The sequence below is a fragment of the Magallana gigas genome, chromosome 4 (genome assembly GCF_963853765.1).
Source record: "Magallana gigas chromosome 4, xbMagGiga1.1, whole genome shotgun sequence".
In the NCBI taxonomy this organism is placed as follows: Eukaryota; Metazoa; Mollusca; class Bivalvia; order Ostreida; family Ostreidae; genus Magallana; species Magallana gigas.
The window spans coordinates 27,278,883-27,299,667 of NC_088856.1; the positions used below are offsets into that span (position 1 = coordinate 27,278,883).

A 20,785-nucleotide genomic window follows, 5' to 3' on the forward strand; every position below is an offset into this window, starting at 1 on the left:
TCGAGCGATCGAAGTTCAAGCCATTAAGAGTTACCTGTATATCATGATACATGATGTATCGCATTAATATATCGTGATACGTATCGTATCGTGAGATAGCTATGAATTTGTTCTACGGTAGGTTGTCCTCATCATAATTTTACAAGATTTGGCATTATAAATCAGTTGATAAAATTCTCAAGTCTGACATTCACAACTAGTATCATTTAAAACTTAAGGTAGTACAAAACAGTATCCGAAAAACAATCACTTCGGAGATCCTCGCGTAAGTCAAACCTTTACAAGATGCAAATTTTCAAGCGCTTTAACGACGCTGTTTGTAAACAAGTGCAGACGATAAGTAGCCCTATACAAATAAGATGCTGCGTCTACGAGACTACCACGGGAGGTTCCAGGGGGTTCAGTCAAAACATTCCAATCGAGGCGCACATTTTCAAAAGCAAAAGCAAATACCGGTAACTTTTAATGACCATAATTATTTTCAAACATTGCCGTCTGATGAGGAAGATGTTACGTTATGCGTGGAAACTGAGACGGAGTGGAGAGAAGGACGGCGCATTGTGGAGCTGGGGTACCTCGCAAAACAACTTTTTTGCCACTTATGCAAAACCCCCCTTCATTTAAAAGACACTGTGCGTGAGAGAAGATATGGCCTAGGCTCCGTACTTCACGTACAGTGCACCAACTGCAGCGCCGTATGCCCCGTCGAGACAGGGAAGAGGGGACCTACTGGAGCCTTCGACATAAACACCAAAGCTGCTCTCGGTAATTTTTAGTCAATTTGAAATTATTTTTTAATTTTTAAAGATGTGGTGACAGGTCATTGCACCCCTCCCCAAGAAACATTGGGTATAAGATATAACTGATATGTATTATTTATAAAATCATGCATATATCTGCTTAAACAAGTCAGTTAGAGCCTTACTGCATTTAATTATATACGATCGTATTGATCGTTGAAATACCAATTTATCTGTAGGCCTACATGTATGTAACATTTTGGTGTAGAGACGAGTGCACTTGAGGCCTCTTTCTACATTGACCAATCAAAATTGTGCTTGCGGTTGTGACGTTAGGCCTAAACAATATTTATTCTGCAGGCCGAGTTGCAATGTGTCGGCTTTTTTGAAAATCCCAATAATGAATTACAAATGCGTATGCAAAAGGTTTTGAGCATCTTCCCAAGTCAAGGGTTTATGATCCGCACCTCTCCTCACAAGGAGCAGAGTGGACGGAAAACACTTGGCTAGCGAAGATGGGTTCTGAGAGGATTCCGTACTATAACTTTAAGTTAACTTAAAGTCCACGGCCACGGTGAATATGTACAACCTAGGCCTATGTTGCTTTTATTTGGAAACGGTGTGGTATGTGCATGTATTTATTAGTATTGAATTGAAATAATTGAGTTGAATTACTTTAAAAACGACACATGACACTAAAATCAGAAACAGATTGACAAGTACACGTCTAATGTAGAATACGTTACCCATTATTACGACTGATTACGTATGTTTCACATACAGCTGTACATGTAAAGTGTGATGTATCTACCATTGTCCTCTACAACCAGGGACGTATATATACGTCCCTGCTACAACACGAGTATATGTTTAAAAAAAACCCAGTTTTTGACGAAAAATATCTACCGGTATATGGAATATGTATAGGTATATAGATATTTATGTTTTAACCAACTTGCCAAGCAAGTAAAAATGCTAATGATGATAAAGGCAATAGGCCAAAGAGTAACTATACCATGATGATCAGTCAAATCTGACGAATCACATGGTTTTGACAACATCTGTGCAAAAAAAATAAAAATTGTATATATATCCAATTTTATATTTTTGCAAATATTGTGTCAATACCCTTTGAGACGAATCAATCGGAATCATGATGCTGCACATACATGTATTTATGTAAACATGCATGTGGAAAATCATTAAAAAAATTTTTTTTTAAATATACCGGTATATATATGTAATACATATGTGCATTTTTAATCATGATAATGCACAAACAGCTCTTAAATTAATTGAATTTAAATTTAAAATAATTTTTTGTACACTATGTAGGAATGATTCATGTAGGCATGGGCCCAACACATCTTGTGAATTTTCTGGGGCAATGCAACATTCCTCCACCCTCAGAACCATCCATAAGAAAGCATGCAGCAAAAGTAGGAAAGGCTATCACAGATGTGGCTTTGGAATCATGCAGAGCAGCTCAGGTTGAGGAAAAGCAAACATCAGATACAGTAAGTAGAAGTTTGTTTTCAAAATATTCAATGACAAATATATCTTCATTATGATTTTTTTGCTTGAATCAAATCAAAGTAACAGATTATAGTGCAAAGGTGCAGACACACGGTTCAATTTTTCATCCAACTTTTGATATCAATTTTCTTTAAATCATACCGTGTGACCACCCACATCAAGAGCAAAATCTGAAAGATGATTGAAAATCGCAGCATCCAATTTAATATTTTAATAAGAATCAACTTTCTGATGAAAATCATGGCATCCAAGCGCTTGCTTAAAAAAATCAGTTGTAAAATCTGATCATGTGACCACTCCTCCAATCAACTTATCTGAGATAGTCAGTTGGGAAACACTCTTTAACTTTTTTATTTTCAATTTGTAGCTGCAAGCAAGTTTTGATGGTGGATGGCAAAAGCGTGGGACAGGGTGGAATTACAATAGCATTTCTGGTAAAAATTAATATTTTATAAAGAACTACTCTGCTTTGTATCATATGAGTTGAATTTTGCTGTTATGTACTGGTATTTTGCAATTTTGAAAAGTGTTTTACTTATATATATATTTATTTTCAATGTTACTTTTTAGAATAGTTTATATATACCACCTTTTGTAAACTATTTAAATGTGTTTCATTTACACTCATGCAGTGGAAATATATGTCATCATGCAGAAGTGATGCCATATCTGTAAAACTGGGTCAAATTTACATTTTTTTTACCCTTCTTTACCCTTTTTGAATGGGAAATATAGAGCAGCATGCAGCTTTGAACAAGAAACATATTTTGCTCAATTATTAGTTTTCAATAGATTTGTCTTTGATGAAATAATTTGTTTGTTCAAGCTTGTGCTCAGTGTTTTCTGAAAGAAAATCTGCTTGAAAATTTATTCTAAAAAGGCAAAAATGGTGGGAAAGGCCAATTTCACGATGTCTTATTTCTAAATTGAGAACGTTTGGATCAAAATGGAAATAATGACAAAATGTCATTGGTATCTCTCTACAAAGAAAACAAAAGAGTTCATTGAAATAGCAATGTTAAATTTTAGGGGCCGTTTTTGGTCCTTATAGGCGTCTCACATGTACTTCTTTACACTGTTTCCTTTATGTTTAAACAAACTGTAATTGGAGATGATAGAAATATGCTGAAACACATTACATAACATGTCATGAAAAGATCTACTGCTAATCATCCATTATATATGTACATTAAAATGTCTCTTTCTGGTCAATTATAAAGTGATGGCGATTCAGTGTTTATAACTTTTAATTTGAACAGGCCATGCTAGTATGATAGGAAAGAACACTGGAAAAATTCTTGCATATGAGGTGCGAAGCAAATGCTGCAGGGTTTGTGATTTGCACGCAGAGCAGAATCACACTGTTCCCAGTCATGATTGCCCACAAAATTGGTCCGGAAGTAGCAAGGCGATGGAAGCTGACATGGCAATGTCAATGGCACATCAACTTGCAGATAATGACTTTATGCTTCAGGTAAATCACAATGTAGATGATGAAATTGTAACAATAAATGAAAATTTTTATTAGTGTAAACTTAAATAATCTATGTTATATGCTGGATTGTTTTCCAATAATTCACTGGTCTCAAAATTTCATTCTGGTCACAAAAATGTGTTGTTGCAATATTGCTGCAACAATTTCATGTTTTGTAACATATATTATTAGATAAAACCAGCTTAGTTTATATATATTTTTAAGCTAGTTATTGTATTCTTTTTAGAATGCATGTCTAACTCTAATATAGTACCGGTAACTTGCCATTAAAACATGGATTTAAAAAAAATTGCACAAAATTTAAAGTCTTTGGATTTTTAATTTTTTACCGCAATTATACTGTAATTGGTACTTCAGCAGCAAAAATATCTTAGTGTAAACTTAATTTATCTTTCAGCACATTACCAAAAGAAGTAGAATTTTTAATATACATGTATTACTATTTAATGACAAGTACAGTAATATTATTCATGATGAATTTTTTTTAGGTTTTGCATGCAGATAATGATTCCGCAACAACTGCAAAAATTCATTTGGATTTCCCAAATATCGTCAAAAAGGATGACCGGAATCACGTCAAAAAAAGGAATATCCAAATATCTTTATTCAATTTCCAAGAGGTAATTTTTTTTTTATTCCATGCAACAAGCTGCAGGGGGTTTAATGTGTTTGACCTTTGCTTATGTATCAGTCTGTCTGTCCATTCAGTTTCCAGTTTTTAGCTCACCTGAGCTAAAAGCTCAAGTGAGCTTTTCTGATCACATTTTGTTTGTCGTCCATCTGTCTGTCTGTTCGTCCATAAACTTTTCACATTTTCAACATCTTCTCAAGAACGACTGGGCCAATTTCAACCAAACTTGGCACAAATCATCCTTAGGCAAAGGGGATTCAAAGTTGTGAAAATGAAAGGTCACACCCTTTTTCAAGGGGAGATATTTAGAAATTAATGGAAAAATTTGAGAAAATTTCAAAATCTTCTCCTCAAGAACCATTTAGCCAGGAAAGCTGAAACTTGTGTTGTAGCATCTTCAGGTAGTGTAGATACAAAGTTGTGAAAATCATGACCCCCAGGGGTAGGGTGGGGCCACAATGGTTGAAGTTTTACAAAGAAATATATAGAGTAAATCTTTAAAAATCTTCTTCTCAAATCTAATCGGCCATATGATTCTTTATAATTGTTGGCCTCACAAGAAGGTTCAGAGTTTGATGTAGCTTTATATCCCATATACATGTATAAACAATCGTTAAGGATCTTTTTGAGAACTGCAATACTCAACATATAATATGGCTATAAAATCATCCTGTTAGAAAAGGGACTAATGATTTTAAACATTAGAATATCCAGGGGGAAAATGGATTTTATTTATACAGGATCTACATGTATTATTGTACATTGTCCAGATTGTTTGTATTATGACTCCATTAAGCTGATTTTATCATACCTATTGTTCCTCAGGTGAGCGATGTGGCTCATGGGCCTCTTGTTTATAAACGCTTTGCTGTCAACCCAATTTTTCTGAGTATAAATACTGTAGCTAATACTAAATTTATTCCATGGGCCTCTTGTTATGTTTGCAAATTTAAGTTGCAGATATTGAAATAAAATTTGATATGCGGGTTTAAAATGAAAATACATGTATATGTATTTAGATCAAGTTTGTACTGGATATTGGGTATGTCACGGTATGATTGAACAATTCTAGACAGATCTGTGCCCATGTCAATGGCCGAGGTGAGGGGTTTGACAACATTGGTGTTTTACAAACATCTCATGTTCTTAAAAATAGTTTTGTTCAGATCTTATTTCACTCTATCATCCAACCATACTACATGTATTGTATACAAGTTTAAGTTTTACTTCGTATAGAATTTATTATCAGTTTTTCATTATATCTGATGTATTAGGCACAAAGAATTACAACACCCTGATGTGATACCATACCTTGCTCGATGCTTTATGTATCCGCTGATGGACAACACCAAAAGCAATGATGATGTTGCCAAATCATACGACTGCATAGTGCCGCATATATTTGGAAACCATGCCAATTGTGTAAATGAAAGCTGGTGTCATTTTAAAGACAATTCAGCATACAGGTATTGATAAGGGAACAAGCGGGAGAGAGATAAAAAATAAAATTATTTTTTGTACCCAAATTTTTTAGGGAGTACCTGATAAAATTTTATCAACGGGGGTATTTCAATGAGGGGGAAGGCAAATCCAAACAAACAATAATTTTATATTGGCTCCAGTATGTTGATTAAAAGAAAAATCTTCAAAAACTGATTAGCCAGAAAAGTTGAAATCTATGTGAAAGCATTGTCATGCAGTGTATATATTCAAGTTTGTTTAAAAGTTTGACGTCATAGTTGTTTGTCCTTTGACCAGCTTTGTCTTATTATCTTATGAAATATGCTGTGATTTTCAAAACACTAAATGTACAATATTACTTATAAGGTTTGTTACTGACTGTTTACAGAAATTTGTGGGGTCGGTAAAGCTCCGCCTCGTCTTCTATGGACTTTACCGACACCACAAATTTCTGTAAACAGTCAGTAACAAACCTAATAAGTGTTTTGTTTTGTCATAATATTTTTGTTCAAAACGCATTTCTACACGTCTTTTCGTCCAAAGTAACGTGTTCGGTGAATGAAATACCTGAATGCGGTGAAGCATGAGTAGTGCTTTCGGCCTAATACACGTATAGGGGTGTGTGTAGCGATGAGCAGAACAATAGAAATCGACAACTAATATGGCGGAAGTTGGAGATAAAAGGGATATAATGCGTGTTTATGAATTCATGTCAGCTTAATTTTTTATGTATGATTTCTGAATCTATAAACTACCGGTACCATTTGATAAAGAAAAATTTCATATGTTGATTTTATTTTTTTATCATTTTTCTATATCTTTATATGGATCCCTCTATATAGTCTAAAATGATAGCCAACCCAGTCATTGGTCAATGACTTTCAGTCACTTGTCATAAAAGCTACATATAGTCGCTGGGGCTTTGTTAAGTTGGTTTCATTTTAACTAAAGTTGCATCGTTCCCATAAATGCTACCATTAACCTACTGTACAGGAGAGAACATATAAATCAGAGCGATATAAAATATCCATATAAAGGTAAGGTGTACGTATTTCCACTTTTCCAGCAAATTTTCATAGATTCCAATAATTGCATTTCAAACAACCGCCAAGGAAATCGCTAAGGTTAACGTCCATATTTGTTGTTGACATTTTGAACTGAAATATTTCAATTAATACTAGCGGAAATAATTTCAGCAAGATAAATCAGGAATGTACTCGGTATTTTTAGACAAATTAATGACGTACGTCACATACTACGCGTCTTATTATGACGTCACGACGTACAAGACCTGTTCAAAAAAATTCTTTGTCATAGAGTGGGGGAGGGGGGATTAAACATCGGTTTAAGAAAAATCTAGTGGTGGAATTGTTTTGGTATTTAAATATTATCATTTACATATTCCAACAATTTAAATGATATTTTTTCATGGAATTTGAATGATAGGAATTTAAATAAAAACGGTATTTCGTATAGCGAATAGCTTCATAATAGGGCCTTCTTGTATACACTTTGGAATGATTTTATTGGTACAAAAATTTATCAAAGTCAATAATTGTAGTTTTTTCAGTGGTTAAAGTGTCTCAGTCTCTTTATGAATAGATATTTGCCAAAAAATAAAAAATATTTTGACAATTTTTAAAAAAAAATCATGTATATTGATGAGCCTAACCCTTTTCTTACAGTGCGTCGGAAGCCATAGTTGTGACCTTAATAACGAGAAAACTAATGGTGGAATTTTTTTTAAACTTTGTATATGTATAGAGTTCAATATGATTAACATTTGGTGCAATTTTAATAAAAAATGAATGATAGGAAAAATTTACGCAATCTGTTTTGTACTACCTTAAGTGTTTATTGTATGTTGAACTAGCAGATCAATAGATGATTAGGATAATACCACCCATAAGCTAATTCTCAAAGGTTTACTTTTATTTATGCATATGGCACAAACATCCAAAAACTTTTAGAACTGTCTGATAAAACTGTTTCTATTACAAATTCTATGACAAAAGCCTTCTGATCTGCTCACAACTTTCAGTTTGAGCAATTTGTAGCAAATTCTATTATATGAAGTATTTTAATCTTATATTTTTTTTCTAATATCATTTCATGAATGATGATAAAGTTTTTGACTTTTAAAAAATAAGTGCAAATTAACCAAAATCAAGAATTGGTCAATTTTACATGTACATGCTGCTCAATATTAAAAATAGCTGATTTTTCAACATACCGCAGACCAGTACAATCTCCTCTAACATAAGGTATAAACCTTATTTATGCTATATAGCATTATAAACTCATTATGCTATTTTGAATCGGTTGATGAAGCTATATATATCTAGTTTTTCATGAAAATGGTTATTATTAGAAATAGACCAAAAATTGCAATATTTTAACTACTTATATTTGCACCATGGATTAGAATCAATTAGAATGATTTCATCTCATTGTGTTCAATTAACTTACCACTACTGACTCCCTTCATATTCTTTTCAAGGAGTTACTGTGTAGTCTGACATGAATCAATTGCCTCAAATCTTTAAAAACTTGTAAGAATTTACTATCATAAGAAGCACAATTTGATGAGTAATAATTACAACCACAGAACACTTGTTAACAGTCAGTCAGTCAGTCATTGTACTAAGTGTGTGATTTTTTTATGCATGCTGAAAAATTACACATTTAACAAAAATGTCTGACAAAAGAACTAATTCAAGGTACTCTGAATAGCTTAATAAAAATCATGTCGATAATGTAAATGCATCGATCTTTTTAAATTAATATGTGAACAACTTGTCACTGTTTTCAAAAGAACGATAACTCCGGGGAAAAAACAGACACACCTTCCCAACCCCGTAACTAAACCCCGAGTTCCTAGCAAAGCAACAAATCAGTAAAAAGAAAACAAGATAAACATTGAAAAGTTATAGAAATATAACGCTTATGGCTTAAATTTTACAAGAACGAACGAATAACCGACGACCCTGTGTGTAACCGCACACGTGACCTGTTACAAAACAAAAACAAAACTTACGACTCTGAACTTGCGTTGGTAAACAACAAAGGAATACCAAGCGTTGTGGTTTGTCGAACGTTACATTAAATCTTCTCTTTCAGTCACAATCTGATTTTAGTCAATTCTCGGTCAACAGGCAATAAACAAATTCTTTTAGCTTTCAACAAATAGCAATGGACGTGATTCTCCAAACGACCTTCACCTTCGTATCAACAAGTTGTTGACTCGTACGATGAAATTTCGATTTTAAAACAACGCCCTAAACCTTATAGAACGTTTAATGAATTAGATAGTTCAAAAATTATATTCATATAAAGTACATCCATCCTTAAAATAATTAACGATAAACATTCAGGGTTTGCTATAATCCCCTACATCATGTTTACAGAAACATTGATCAGTCCAGGCATATCAAAAACAAAAAAAACAGGTATTTTGCAGCACAGAAAGATTTACATACGTTAACGAAAAGCAACAAAGATCTGTCAAGCATTATTAATCTTTTTATCATTTAAGGTACGAGTTAGTTTATTAAACGCTTCTTCGACGACAAGAAAACGGAATAAAAATTTCCGGAAAAATCGATTTTAAGTTTAAACTATTTTCATAACCAAAAATGCGGACTCAAAATTTCCGGAAAAATCATTTTTTAAACGCCAATATCTGTGTAACGCATCGTCTGATTTTAAAACGGCTTTCAACTTTACATTTAGTTTATTAAGCTCTACATAAAAAATGTAAAAATTTTATTTGATCCAAAAATTCAATTTTTCGAAAAATTTGATTCATTTCCGGTTTCGACAGGAAGTGGCAGATTTTTATTTCCATTCTTATTGCACAAGTAAATTGATAAATGTATAATCATATGAAATTTCAAGCATCTATCTTTAAGGATATTTGAGAAAAGTCGAGGACAAAATGACTTTTTGAAAATCTTAAAAATGACGTTACGTAAAAACGGAAGTGACGTTGTCGTTGAAACTTAAACATCTTTAAGATATTATAAAGTCACGTAATCTCTGGAAGTTTCATCAAAATCGGTTGAAAACTTTTGAAGTTATGAAGCAAAAAAAGAGTCAGAAAAAAAAGAAAAAGAAAAAAATAATAATAACTAGAGCAAAGCTCGTTGCAAAGCAACGAGTGGGTCTTCCGTTAATGTCGGAAGTAAAACTAGAAGTTCCTGTAAGAAGCAGAGCTCCTAAACCAATAACAAAACTAACTAAAATAAAAAGATGAAAAAAATCGAATTATTTCCGGTACGACTTAACAAAATCCGAATGATTTAGGTACGACTTAACAAAAACCTTTCCGATTTCAAGAACGACTTTACCAAAAAAAATCCGAATGTGATCAAGTACGACTTAACAATTATTTTTGGTACGAGTTAATTTTACTTTGAACATTACACTATTTTTTAAACCAAGGACGTGGAATCAAAATTTCCGGAAAAATCAATTTTTAAACCCCTATATCTCTGTAATGCATCGTCCGATTCAAAAAAGGATTTCAGTTTTGAACTCAGCATGAAAAATACTGTAAGATACGTACGTAAAAGTTTTAAAATTGAAAAACATGAAAATTTAAAAAAAATGGTTTTGCTTCCGGTTTCGACCGGAAGTGTCCGAATTGAGTTTCCAGCCTTATGTCATAAGTAAAACGATAGTTCTACCTTTTCTGTAAATCTCATAGCTTTACCTTAAATCAAAAATGAGAAAAGCTCCGGACAAAATCACTTTTTAAAACGTGAAAAACGTCAATATCTGACGAAATTGATGACGTCATCAAATAATTTTTTCATATCATAGAGATCTTTCAGATACACATTAAACCTGCAAATTTCAAAACAATCGATGGAAGCGTTTTTGAAATATTTGAGTTGGAAAAAAAAATAAAAAGAATAATAATAATAAGAATAAGAAAAAAAAGAAACCGTAGAAAAACAAAAGGGTCTTCCGTTGGAAACGGAAGACCCTAAAAAGAAACCGAAGAATAACAAGAGGGTCTTCCGTTGGAAACGGAAGACCCTAAAAAGAAACCGAAGAATAACAAGAGGGTCTTCCGTTGAAAACGGAAGACCCTAATAATAAAAAGAAACAGAAGAAAAACAAAAGGGTCTTCCGTTGGAAAACGGAAGACCCTAAAAAAAGGAGAAGAATGAGAAAAAAAAAACCGAAGAAAAACAATAAGGTCTTCCGTTGGAAACGGAAGACCTTAATGATACAAACAATTCTACATAATTATGCAAAAAAAAAACCCAAAAACATCATAAGAAATCAGAGGAAAACAAAGTTCTGCACAGTTCTAGTAAACCACGATTTTGAATGAATTATAAACTATGATATGCTATAAATTATAGATATTTTACGAAATGTTTGGAAATGGTTTTTCTATATAGATGAACGATAAAAATTTCCGTAGATTTAAAGCTATACACGCTATAATTTGCGTCAATTTTGAATAAAGGGGAAAATGTATGTGTTTGATTACTAATAAAAGTTACCTTTATTCTGTTAATTATAATGCTCAATTCGATCACGTAACAAATATATCAAATATTAAACAATAAAAAATATTTATTTTCCTGCCAGGAAAGTAATGCCTCCTCGTGAATATCAATCTATCACGTGATATCGACAGCTAAATTTAGCCTTTCATACCAAAACTGGTGAAGGGTCAACATCTTCATAATTGTGATAGTTTCACAAAGGAAAGGATATTTTCAGTAAAGCATAAATTTGTCCGATATACGAGTACAAACAAAAGAAAAAAATACAAGCCTGTGAGTAGATATGAATACTTCCTTTAAAGAAATGACGTAGACCTGTGTTTTTCCCCTATGTGCTATTTATAGATCCTATAAGTGTTGATATCGTGAATGGCAAGCGTATTTTACTAATTATACATGTATGTATTTCAAATTAACAACTGTTAAGCATATTAAAAATCAAGTTGGATATTTAATTAGGCAAACAATAACGGCCACCTAGTTCTCCGCGGACATGCGCAATGAGGTCAGTTTGCTCTTCCTTCATCAATATTCATGAAAAGGTATATTTTCCTGGCAGGAAAATAAACAATTAAAAATCTATATCTTTGTAACGAGATGGAATTCACCCTTGTAATTTACAGATTAAGGATAACTTTTAAAAGTTGACAAACACATGCGTTTTCACTGTCATTCAAAATTGACGCAAATTATAGCGTGTATAGCTTTAAGTAAGTTATTGATAAAAAATGAACTGTCGATCTACATGTATCACAGTGCATTATGATCATTTCGGAGGAAGACTGTGCGAAATATAGAAGATGGCAGTTGCAGAATAGGAAATGATTTTGTAGCAATGTACACAAAGTCAGAAAATAAATAAAGAATCTAGTAAATTGGCCCTCCCAAAACGTCAAATCTGACATTGTAACACATGACCTAGTTTGCAATACATTTTAAACAATGATGTTGTAGCGTCTTGGTCCTGACAATACGCATCTAAAAGGCATCAATCTGGTGTTTAGATATTAACGCTTTCTCACGTATTTAGTTCATACTTCAAGGTTAGGTTTCAGAATAAAGATGCTATCATTTCTAGGGCGCTGTTATAATGATACATATCCTACTTCAAAGTCAGTGTAACATATACTAATCTTACACTTGATCCACTTAACCTTGTGTCAGAAGGCGCTTAATGAGCATCATTCATGTTCATGTACAAAGGATTTGTTGCAGTGTAAGTACAAACAATCGAAGAAAAAATGGTAAAGCAAGTTCTGTATTTAACGATGTCTTAAGAGATTAAAAGTTGAAGAAATTACGAGAATATAACAGATAAAGTTCCAAACGTTTGACAAGATCAGGCAAATAAATAACTGACATTCCTCTGCTCTGTGGAGTTTTAAAGTTTGTAAACAAATGCAGGGGAAAAACTTGCAGAACTACGGAGGCCTATCTAGCTCTACAAACATTGCTGTCCACTTTTTCCTTTAAGTCAATTATGGGGAATTATTACTTAGGTCGAGATATACTCAGTCAAGCGTATAGCAAGTCGTAATTACAATTTGATTTGCCATACAAACCATGAATTTAATCGGAATAATAAGCTATTAAGTCCTTTTTATATGATAATAAGTCGCACTAACGGCATTACATAATTATATAATGTGTACACAACACATATAAAAGCACACGTCTGACATGATAAGTTTAAAAAAACGAGACCATTCTTTCTTAGTCATAACTACAAGATCTTTACACAAGTTTATAAGATATTTTATAACATAACTCGTTGTTTCAAATATTACTGAAAATTAAATTCAATTGGCAGAAGAAAGCTTTCGTACATCTTCTCTATAAGATATATTACATTTTCCCGGATTGTTATACGATGATTTATTTAATAATTCAACGGAAAATTTTCATTTACTTTACAATACAGTAAAATAGAAGTCGTGTTTATTCTTTACAGTCAAATACAATTCCATATCAATTGCTTTTAGTGTATTACATACCCTACATTTGATTACAACATTAATTTAAGTCGTCATTAGATCAGGTTATATTTAAGATGTTATATATTTACATACCTGTAACGTCTGGCCGGTACATTGATAGAAAGCAGCAAAACAAAGGTAAAGTATCACTATATTTGACATATTCGTTGTATCATGGAATTCGAAGATATGACTATTGTGTTGTGTACACAAGTCTTGCTGCAAAACAGTACCAGTAACTCTTGCATTTATCTGTTAATCAGCCTGAGAGTTTATTATGAAATATACGCATTTTTCTCTTCTTACTTTTTCATATGAATATCTACCCCAAAATAAGATCTTTATCAGAATACACAATAATTATTCAGTCTTTCTTTTTAATAATGTAATTTTCATGGTGAAATTATTTCTTATATCATTTGTGTTGCAAATGATCGAGTTTAATAGATAACTTACAGTTCATTTCAAGAAAATCACTTTTCCATATGTGACATTGGAAAAGACAATTTCACAATTAAGAAAGTTGAAAATGACATTTTTTAGATATAAAAATAACCCACTTAAAAATACTTTAATAAAAATAATTAATATATATAAACATAAGTTTAGTACACTTTGTTTAATATGCATCTGTCTTGTTATACTTCAAAGGATGGCTTGTCAAAACTTTTAAACTGACAGGTCATTTCATGGCCACAGCAATCTTCTTTACAAGAACTAAATGAGTGAATAATAATTGAAAAAAAACTATTTATCACAAAAATCAATTATAGACTGATATATTTATCGTTGATAAGATAAATAAAAATTAATATAATTTCTCCCACATCCAGTGTTTTTTTTTTTTTTACATAAAATTTGATCATAATTAGGTCACATACCATTACCATACCATACCACCGTTGACCAGGAATTGTACTCATCCCTATATTAAGAAAGATATTTTCTCCATATAATCCCTAAAATTTTTACCTTTTAACACTGATAATCCTTAGACCCAGGTACACTTATATGCTTGTGACATAAATTGCCTTTGAATATTTAATTATATTTTTTTGCAATAAAACGATGTTCACACATATGTAACATCTGTCATATTTCCATATCACGTGTAGATGAAACTGTCTTACAGCCCACCGATGTGAGTAATTTGCATTGTTAATTCCCAAGTCCATTGACATCAATTGTTTTATAAGTAAATCAACACTCAACGTACGGGTTTGAACTAATTCTTTTGTTTTAAACTAATTAAACAATTTTAAAACATTTTGATTTAGATGCCATTTCTTTACTTGCCTCTAATTTTAAACACCCTTCCAGCCCCGTAGGACGAAACGATGTGGTTTTGTTTTCAAGATAAATTGTCGACTCTTGATTCTAACGTGAACTAAACATACTTCAATTTCGAAGTTCGGGTAAGGTGAAAACATTCAAGACAAGTAAATTGGTGTATTTGTAGGTTTACGGTTCGTCAACCAAACCTCCCATAAAGCTACAGTTTTGCAACTACACATTTAAAAAAAAACAAATTTGTATTTCCAATCTATCGAACTCAAAAGAAGGTATAATTCCAGAGTTTACAAATAAATCTGACACTGAAATAAGTAAAACTTGTAATTATTTCATTAGAAAAAGTTTTATTTCCATTTTACAGAAAAAAAAATTAAGTCACAAAGTTGTTAAATTTTTAATGTCTAGACGTTTAATTTACAGATCGTTCACAGAAAAACAATTATCATCGTCCGTCGATAGAATCAATCTTTAGCATTTCAACATATAGTTTGGTGATTTCTTGTAATTTAAAGCGTTATATCGAAATTTGTTTAGATGTTACTATTTAGTCAGTTATTATACATAACTTTAAATTAAAATGCCATTATTATCCGCAAATATCTCGAACTAATGGTAGTTGTAAGAATGGACATCAAGCAGTTCTATACATAATTTATTTTGATATTGACATTTTAAAACCAAAGGTCGTTGAAGCTGCATTATAAAATGTAGAATTTCAAAATTAGTAATCGTCAAAGCACAGAAAGATTTGATAAACTGGACCTTAACTTCCAGATGAAATATTTCTCTTTAAAAGAGAAAAACTGTTTATAATGGAAAGACGCAAACTTGTCTTTCGCCTTTTTCAACATACATCTATCATAACATTTTTTTAAGTGTATAAGAAAATACAAATTGCTATTAGCTATATAAAACCAAACAAAGTTCTTCATTTTTTAAAGCAAAAACGTAAGGATCAATGCGAGCGGGAATATTAATTTCAATTTTATTGATATCTTAGATTTAATCTTCGTTAAAAGTGTACACGATAGGTTTTATTTTGTCAGTAAAGAGTCTATGCAATCAATTGATCTGCTTTTCCTACGCAACAAATCTTGCAAGTGGAACCGTAAACATAAATGTATGCTTAGAATACTTGGGAGTAACAAGTTTGAATAAAAGCCCCAAAATTCCCTTTCATCCTGGCAATTGTGCATTTCGCAATTATTAATACGGCGACCTAATTGACGGAATCTCGGAAAGAGTTAGTTGCTGTTAGTAGCAATTTCCTTTTTTTTTCTATAAAGGTGCATGTCAACAATTTGTTTTTATATACTCACAAAAACTAGATAATGATGTTTTTTGCTATTTTATTTCGAAATGTTTCAAACGACAATCTTCATTAAGTTCACCAGAAATCTTGTAATCTATCTTGAAGTAAAAAAAGAAATTTCCCTCGCTGTTCCACATTTGATTTTATTTGTACTCACCATATAACGGTGTATTTTCACTGAATCTTTTCTGTTTTCATTTTGCACTTTTTTTGTAGGGCAAGCTGCATCAAGTTCAAGGCAAATGAGAGGGTTTCTCTCATTGCTCGCCAACTCTACAACACTGTAGAGCAATGTTTGTCTGCAGCTATGAGTTGTTTTAGCATGTTTTGACACATAAAAATGGTAACATAAAATAACATTCACTATTAGTAATTTCAATTTTGTTGTAAAAGTTCACACTCAAATAAATGCAAGCATGCCATAGATGATGTTGTAACGTATAAAAGATTGGTACAAGCACATTTCCATTGCGTTACTTCTGAAAGTACAAAAATGATTCCAATTTGAGGAAGTTGATACACCACGAAATTACGAGTGAAAGACCTTGTGCTATTGTTATCCTATAGGATCAAGTGTGCCTGTGGTTAGTTGGCAAGAATAAGTATTCTAAGCAACGGTATAATTTAAGCTGTATTTAAATATATGTAACACACGAAAAATATCACCCAGGAGTTTGATTTTTAGTACTTTAAAAAAATACATAATATATACGGATTTTTTAAGCAAAACATACAAAACGATATTTTGTTGAATCTGCAAAACTTATTTAAAAAAAAAGATTCCCACAGATCTAGAACATTTAAGTTTTACGGTGTAGTAAATCGAAATGAAAACTTTTGTGGGATGTATAGCAAATGTAAACCCTTTCAAAATAGCTTTTGCTTTTTTTATTCTTAAATGACACAAAGTACAGTAAGATGATATTGTACAATGATCTTTTCAATAATGTAATTTTATGAAAGCCCACAATATACATGTGCATCTAAACATTTTGGAACATCCCCGTGCCTGCAAATTCTGAATCGAAAATAAAGTTATTTTTTCTATAATTACTTTAAAGCAAACTATTATATCCATATATTGGTTTCTGTGTAAGCCATTTGATTCGAATTACTTGTAATGTAAATGAAATTCAAATGTAATTTAAAATGTTATCTGACATGAACAAACATATATGTATTTGCAGTCGATGGATGCAGAATGTTTATTATCCGCTGGCATTCATTATGTTCAAAAATTGCTTAGTCAAAAACAAAAAAAACCCCAGAAAGTTGAACACAGTTTTTGCAATTATTCACAAATACATAAATGAAACATGATTATGATAATGGGCCTTAAATGAAAACCGAAAGTAAACGTGATTTATTATAGATTACATATATTCTCATTTTATGAGTGTCCAATACAAAAACTGTTATGTACATACATGCAATATAACACTCGAATATAAACAAATAATGAAAGAAAAAAATGTAGGAACGTAACGGGTATTATGTTTGCATAATATCTTTTATGTAGAAATCTTGGACATTTCTATCAAACACGTCTTTTAATATGGAATGAATATTCCAACACGGTTCTCGCTTGGTCGTGATTTCATGTCAAACCCCGGTTCTTTGATTTGAAGATGGCCGACAATTTGATCCTTTTTATTACTGCGTTGTTTGTAAACCGAAATATATCGATGTAGAAATTGGCCTAGAAAATCAATAAATGTATAATTTAAATTTACACTTACTTAGTCACTTTAAAGTGGATTTTGTACACAACGCATTACAGTTAACGCTAATAGTATAATTGTTTAAATCTTCAATAAAAACTTTAAACTTTAAAATATCATTATTGAGTTTTCATTGTTTTTATTGATTGGAAATAGACCAACTTAATCCCTTATCATAGATCGATTGACTAGCCAAGACTTGATGCGTTAGTTTTCTTGATGGCGATTTGTACATTGTTTCTGAAATCCATATTCAGAACTCTGTATCCACCCACTGTAATGATTTCCACCTTAAGGTCATCAAAATCATATGGTAAGCTATCTTGCCAAAACAGATGAGCACCATCGTAGATTATTTCTGATGGTGTAATTTTCATCACATGACTTTTGTAAAAAATAATTATTTCTCCCATAAATGTTTTCATTTTTCCGTGTCTGTCAAACTCAAACGAAGGAATAATTCCAGCATTTACGAATAAACCTGTCAATAAGAAATGCATATTAATCTGCACATCTTAAAATTATAGAAACATCTTCATATTTCTATGAGTTCATGCAAATAATTACTTTGAATAACTTATTATTAAAATATTAAAAAAGGCTTATAAAATAACCAATAAATTAGAAAGTACGTCATCTTCCCATTTATAATTGATGTGTTCATGAATAAAAATTATATTATTATTAAATTATGTTATACTTATAAGAAATATAGCAAACAGAATGTGTTTGCCTTTTTAACTACAACTTTTGCTTTGTGTTTCTCTGTCAGAGATGAAGATATACTATTAGATGGTTCTTTTTTATGTTTTATCTCGGGAGAAGAAAAAGATTTTCTTCAATATTGAATTGCTTATCAACATTCAAAATATTCAACTTGATAAAAAGCTTAAATCTTTTTCCTGGTTTCTAAATCAGTAATTTTTATTCCACAGATACCTTCATTGGTCTATGCAGTTTTGTTTTTTAAATGTTACTTAAAAAAAGGAATATTGTTAGCATTTCGCAAGATAATCAATATTCGAGTTACTGAAATTGTTTTCCAGTGACTTTAAGTGATATTATGTGCATATCATAAAATTGTGTCGACTGAGGTAACACACCGATAGAAACAAAACAAACGATGGGGGGAACAGGAAAAACGTTGAAAAGGTTCGAGTTTACTTATTCACAAGTGGCACAAGCGATATATTGATGGAATATGCGTTTCTACTCTCTGACCAAACGGTGAATGTGGCATATTACTCTCAAGTAACCCCAGGACAACGACGTTATGGAAACGTCGTTATAACTCAACGATAGACTGGGCCGTGCGGCCTGTTTAGGCAATGTATATATTAATGATAACTCCAATACAAAAATGTACATTGCTCTAATTTGTATACATATACATTAATATACTCTACATTAAAATATTATAATACTTTCCTGATAATGGCGGCGTTATTTTGAATAAAATTACGTGTGTCCACAAACGTTTTGGACAACCCTCGTATATGCACAATCAATAAAAACGTGATTTTGTCTTGCATTGAGCCACGTTTTAACTAATCAGCCAGGAAAGCTGAAACTTATGTGGAAGCATCATCAGGTAGTGTAGATTCAAAGTTGTAAAAATCATGACCCTTGAGGGTAGGGTGGGTTCACAATAGGGGGTCGAAATTTTACAAAGGAATACATAAAGTTAATCATCAAAAAATCTTCTTCCCAGAAACCGATCAGCCAGGAAAGATGAAACTTATGTAGAAGTATCCTACGGTAGTGTAGATTCAAAGTTATGAAAATCATGACCCCCGAGGGTAGGGTTGGTCCACAATGGGGAGTCAAATTTTTACAGTGGAATATATAGAGTAAATCATCAAAAATCTTCTTCTTAGAAACTTTTACTTAGGAATATTTAGAGTAAATCTTTAAAAACTATTCTTCTCAGAAACTGATCAGCCAGGAAAGCTAAAAAGTATGTGGAAATACCCTCAGGTAGTGTAGATTCAAATTTGTTAAGTCAAAATTTGGAGGAGTTGGGTGGGACCATATGGGAGATCCAATTGTTCAAAGGAAAACATTTTTATTATTCACAAAAACTACAGTAAAACTCGTTTAGTACGAAAACAGATATTGCGAATTCACGGATATAGCGAAGTCAACTTGGATCCCCAGCTATGTAAATTTAATGAATTTCTTATACGATTAAAACGAATTACGGATATAACGAAGTAATTTCTTAGGTCCCAGTGACTTCGTTATAACCGAGTTTTGCTGTATAATGTTATCTCATATGATTAAACTTATATGCAAGCATTTTGACATATTGCTGATTTTTTTAAACTGTTAAGACTCTCACACTTAGACGATTCTTGATTCTCACAATAGGCATGATACCAGCGAAACTTTTCATATTTAATCTTGACGTATTTTTAAAGAAATACGTGAAGATTTCTTTATTTTGAATGGACCTTAAAATTACACAGATTAATTATTTTGATAAGATTTGCTTCACGGAGCATGTCAGTTTTTAATTGTTTCATATTTTGTACCCATTTTCCCTTTTAAGTAAATGTACAGGCAAAGCGCATAAAATGTACGATATTTCATATGAGATCACAATAAATTATGAAGGTCATTTTCTGAAAGTTTCAAATAAATTGATGCATTTTTGACCTTTTTATCGCCAAATATGGAAGACCAACGATAGAAAAATGAGTCAAAAACGTTAACGTAATTGGACACCTTAAATGTGTGCACGCAGAAAAATCTCCGATGGTGACCAAAAGGTTCTTTGATACTGCTATTTTAAATCTATAGGACAAAGGTTTACTATAATTGGAACCACAATTGGAATTGAAGGTTTGAAAATGGAATTACTGATATCTTGAGCTCTTGCAGCATCCCAACCCCCCATACAGCCCGGGTCTTGCACATATGGATTTCGCTTTATTTTCTTATCTGAAGTCGAAACTGCGTGTACAGAGATTTTCGGACCTAAATGATCTACGATATGACATAAAAGACATTATTCAAAAATTTGACAAATAATGGTGTGCACATGCGTTTTATAAATGGGTTAATGGCATGAAAAATGTGTGAACTAAAAGGTG

The 20,785-nt window shown here is 31.9% G+C and overlaps 2 protein-coding genes across 8 annotated transcripts in view; one reads left to right on the forward strand and one right to left on the reverse strand.

Moving 5' to 3' along the window:
• LOC105347243 (inter-alpha-trypsin inhibitor heavy chain H3) overlaps nt 1-20,785 on the reverse strand; it is an 84,335-nt gene that overhangs the window by 52,523 nt on the left and 11,027 nt on the right. For 2 of the 5 annotated variants that reach the window (XM_066081846.1, XM_066081842.1), the window contains exon 1: nt 13,458-13,593. The exons of the other annotated variants lie outside the window; for them this stretch is intronic. In XM_066081846.1, coding sequence (XP_065937918.1) covers nt 13,458-13,526 — 69 coding nt within the window. In that variant the 5' untranslated portion in view covers nt 13,527-13,593. Of the gene's footprint in view, nt 1-13,457; nt 13,594-20,785 lie in introns of those variants that run through there. 5 annotated transcript variants of the gene reach the window in all.
• On the forward strand, nt 210-6,122 carry LOC136269536 (uncharacterized). 3 transcript variants are annotated; one of them, XM_066081840.1, is made up of 6 exons: nt 210-765; nt 2,076-2,257; nt 2,644-2,710; nt 3,536-3,750; nt 4,260-4,391; nt 5,677-6,122. In XM_066081840.1, the coding sequence occupies exons 1-6, from the start codon at nt 360-362 to the stop codon at nt 5,698-5,700; spliced, it is 1,026 nt and encodes a 341-aa protein (XP_065937912.1). In that variant the 5' UTR covers nt 210-359; the 3' UTR covers nt 5,701-6,122. The 3 variants fall into 3 exon arrangements, 2 of the variants coding, with proteins under 2 accessions (XP_065937912.1, XP_065937911.1); XR_010713042.1 differs by lacking the exon at nt 210-765 and adding an exon at nt 801-1,364 and having other exon boundaries at nt 5,677-6,119; XM_066081839.1 differs by lacking the exon at nt 5,677-6,122 and having other exon boundaries at nt 4,260-4,638.

Coding starts and splice junctions, on each gene's coding strand:
- LOC136269536 (XM_066081839.1), top strand. CDS start 360: ATGCTGCGTCTACGAGACTACCACGGGAGGTTCCAGGGGGTTCAGTCA. Junction 766..2,075: donor AAACACCAAAGCTGCTCTCG/GTAATTTTTAGT, acceptor TACACTATGTAG/GAATGATTCATGTAGGCATG. Junction 2,258..2,643: donor AAAAGCAAACATCAGATACA/GTAAGTAGAAGT, acceptor TTCAATTTGTAG/CTGCAAGCAAGTTTTGATGG.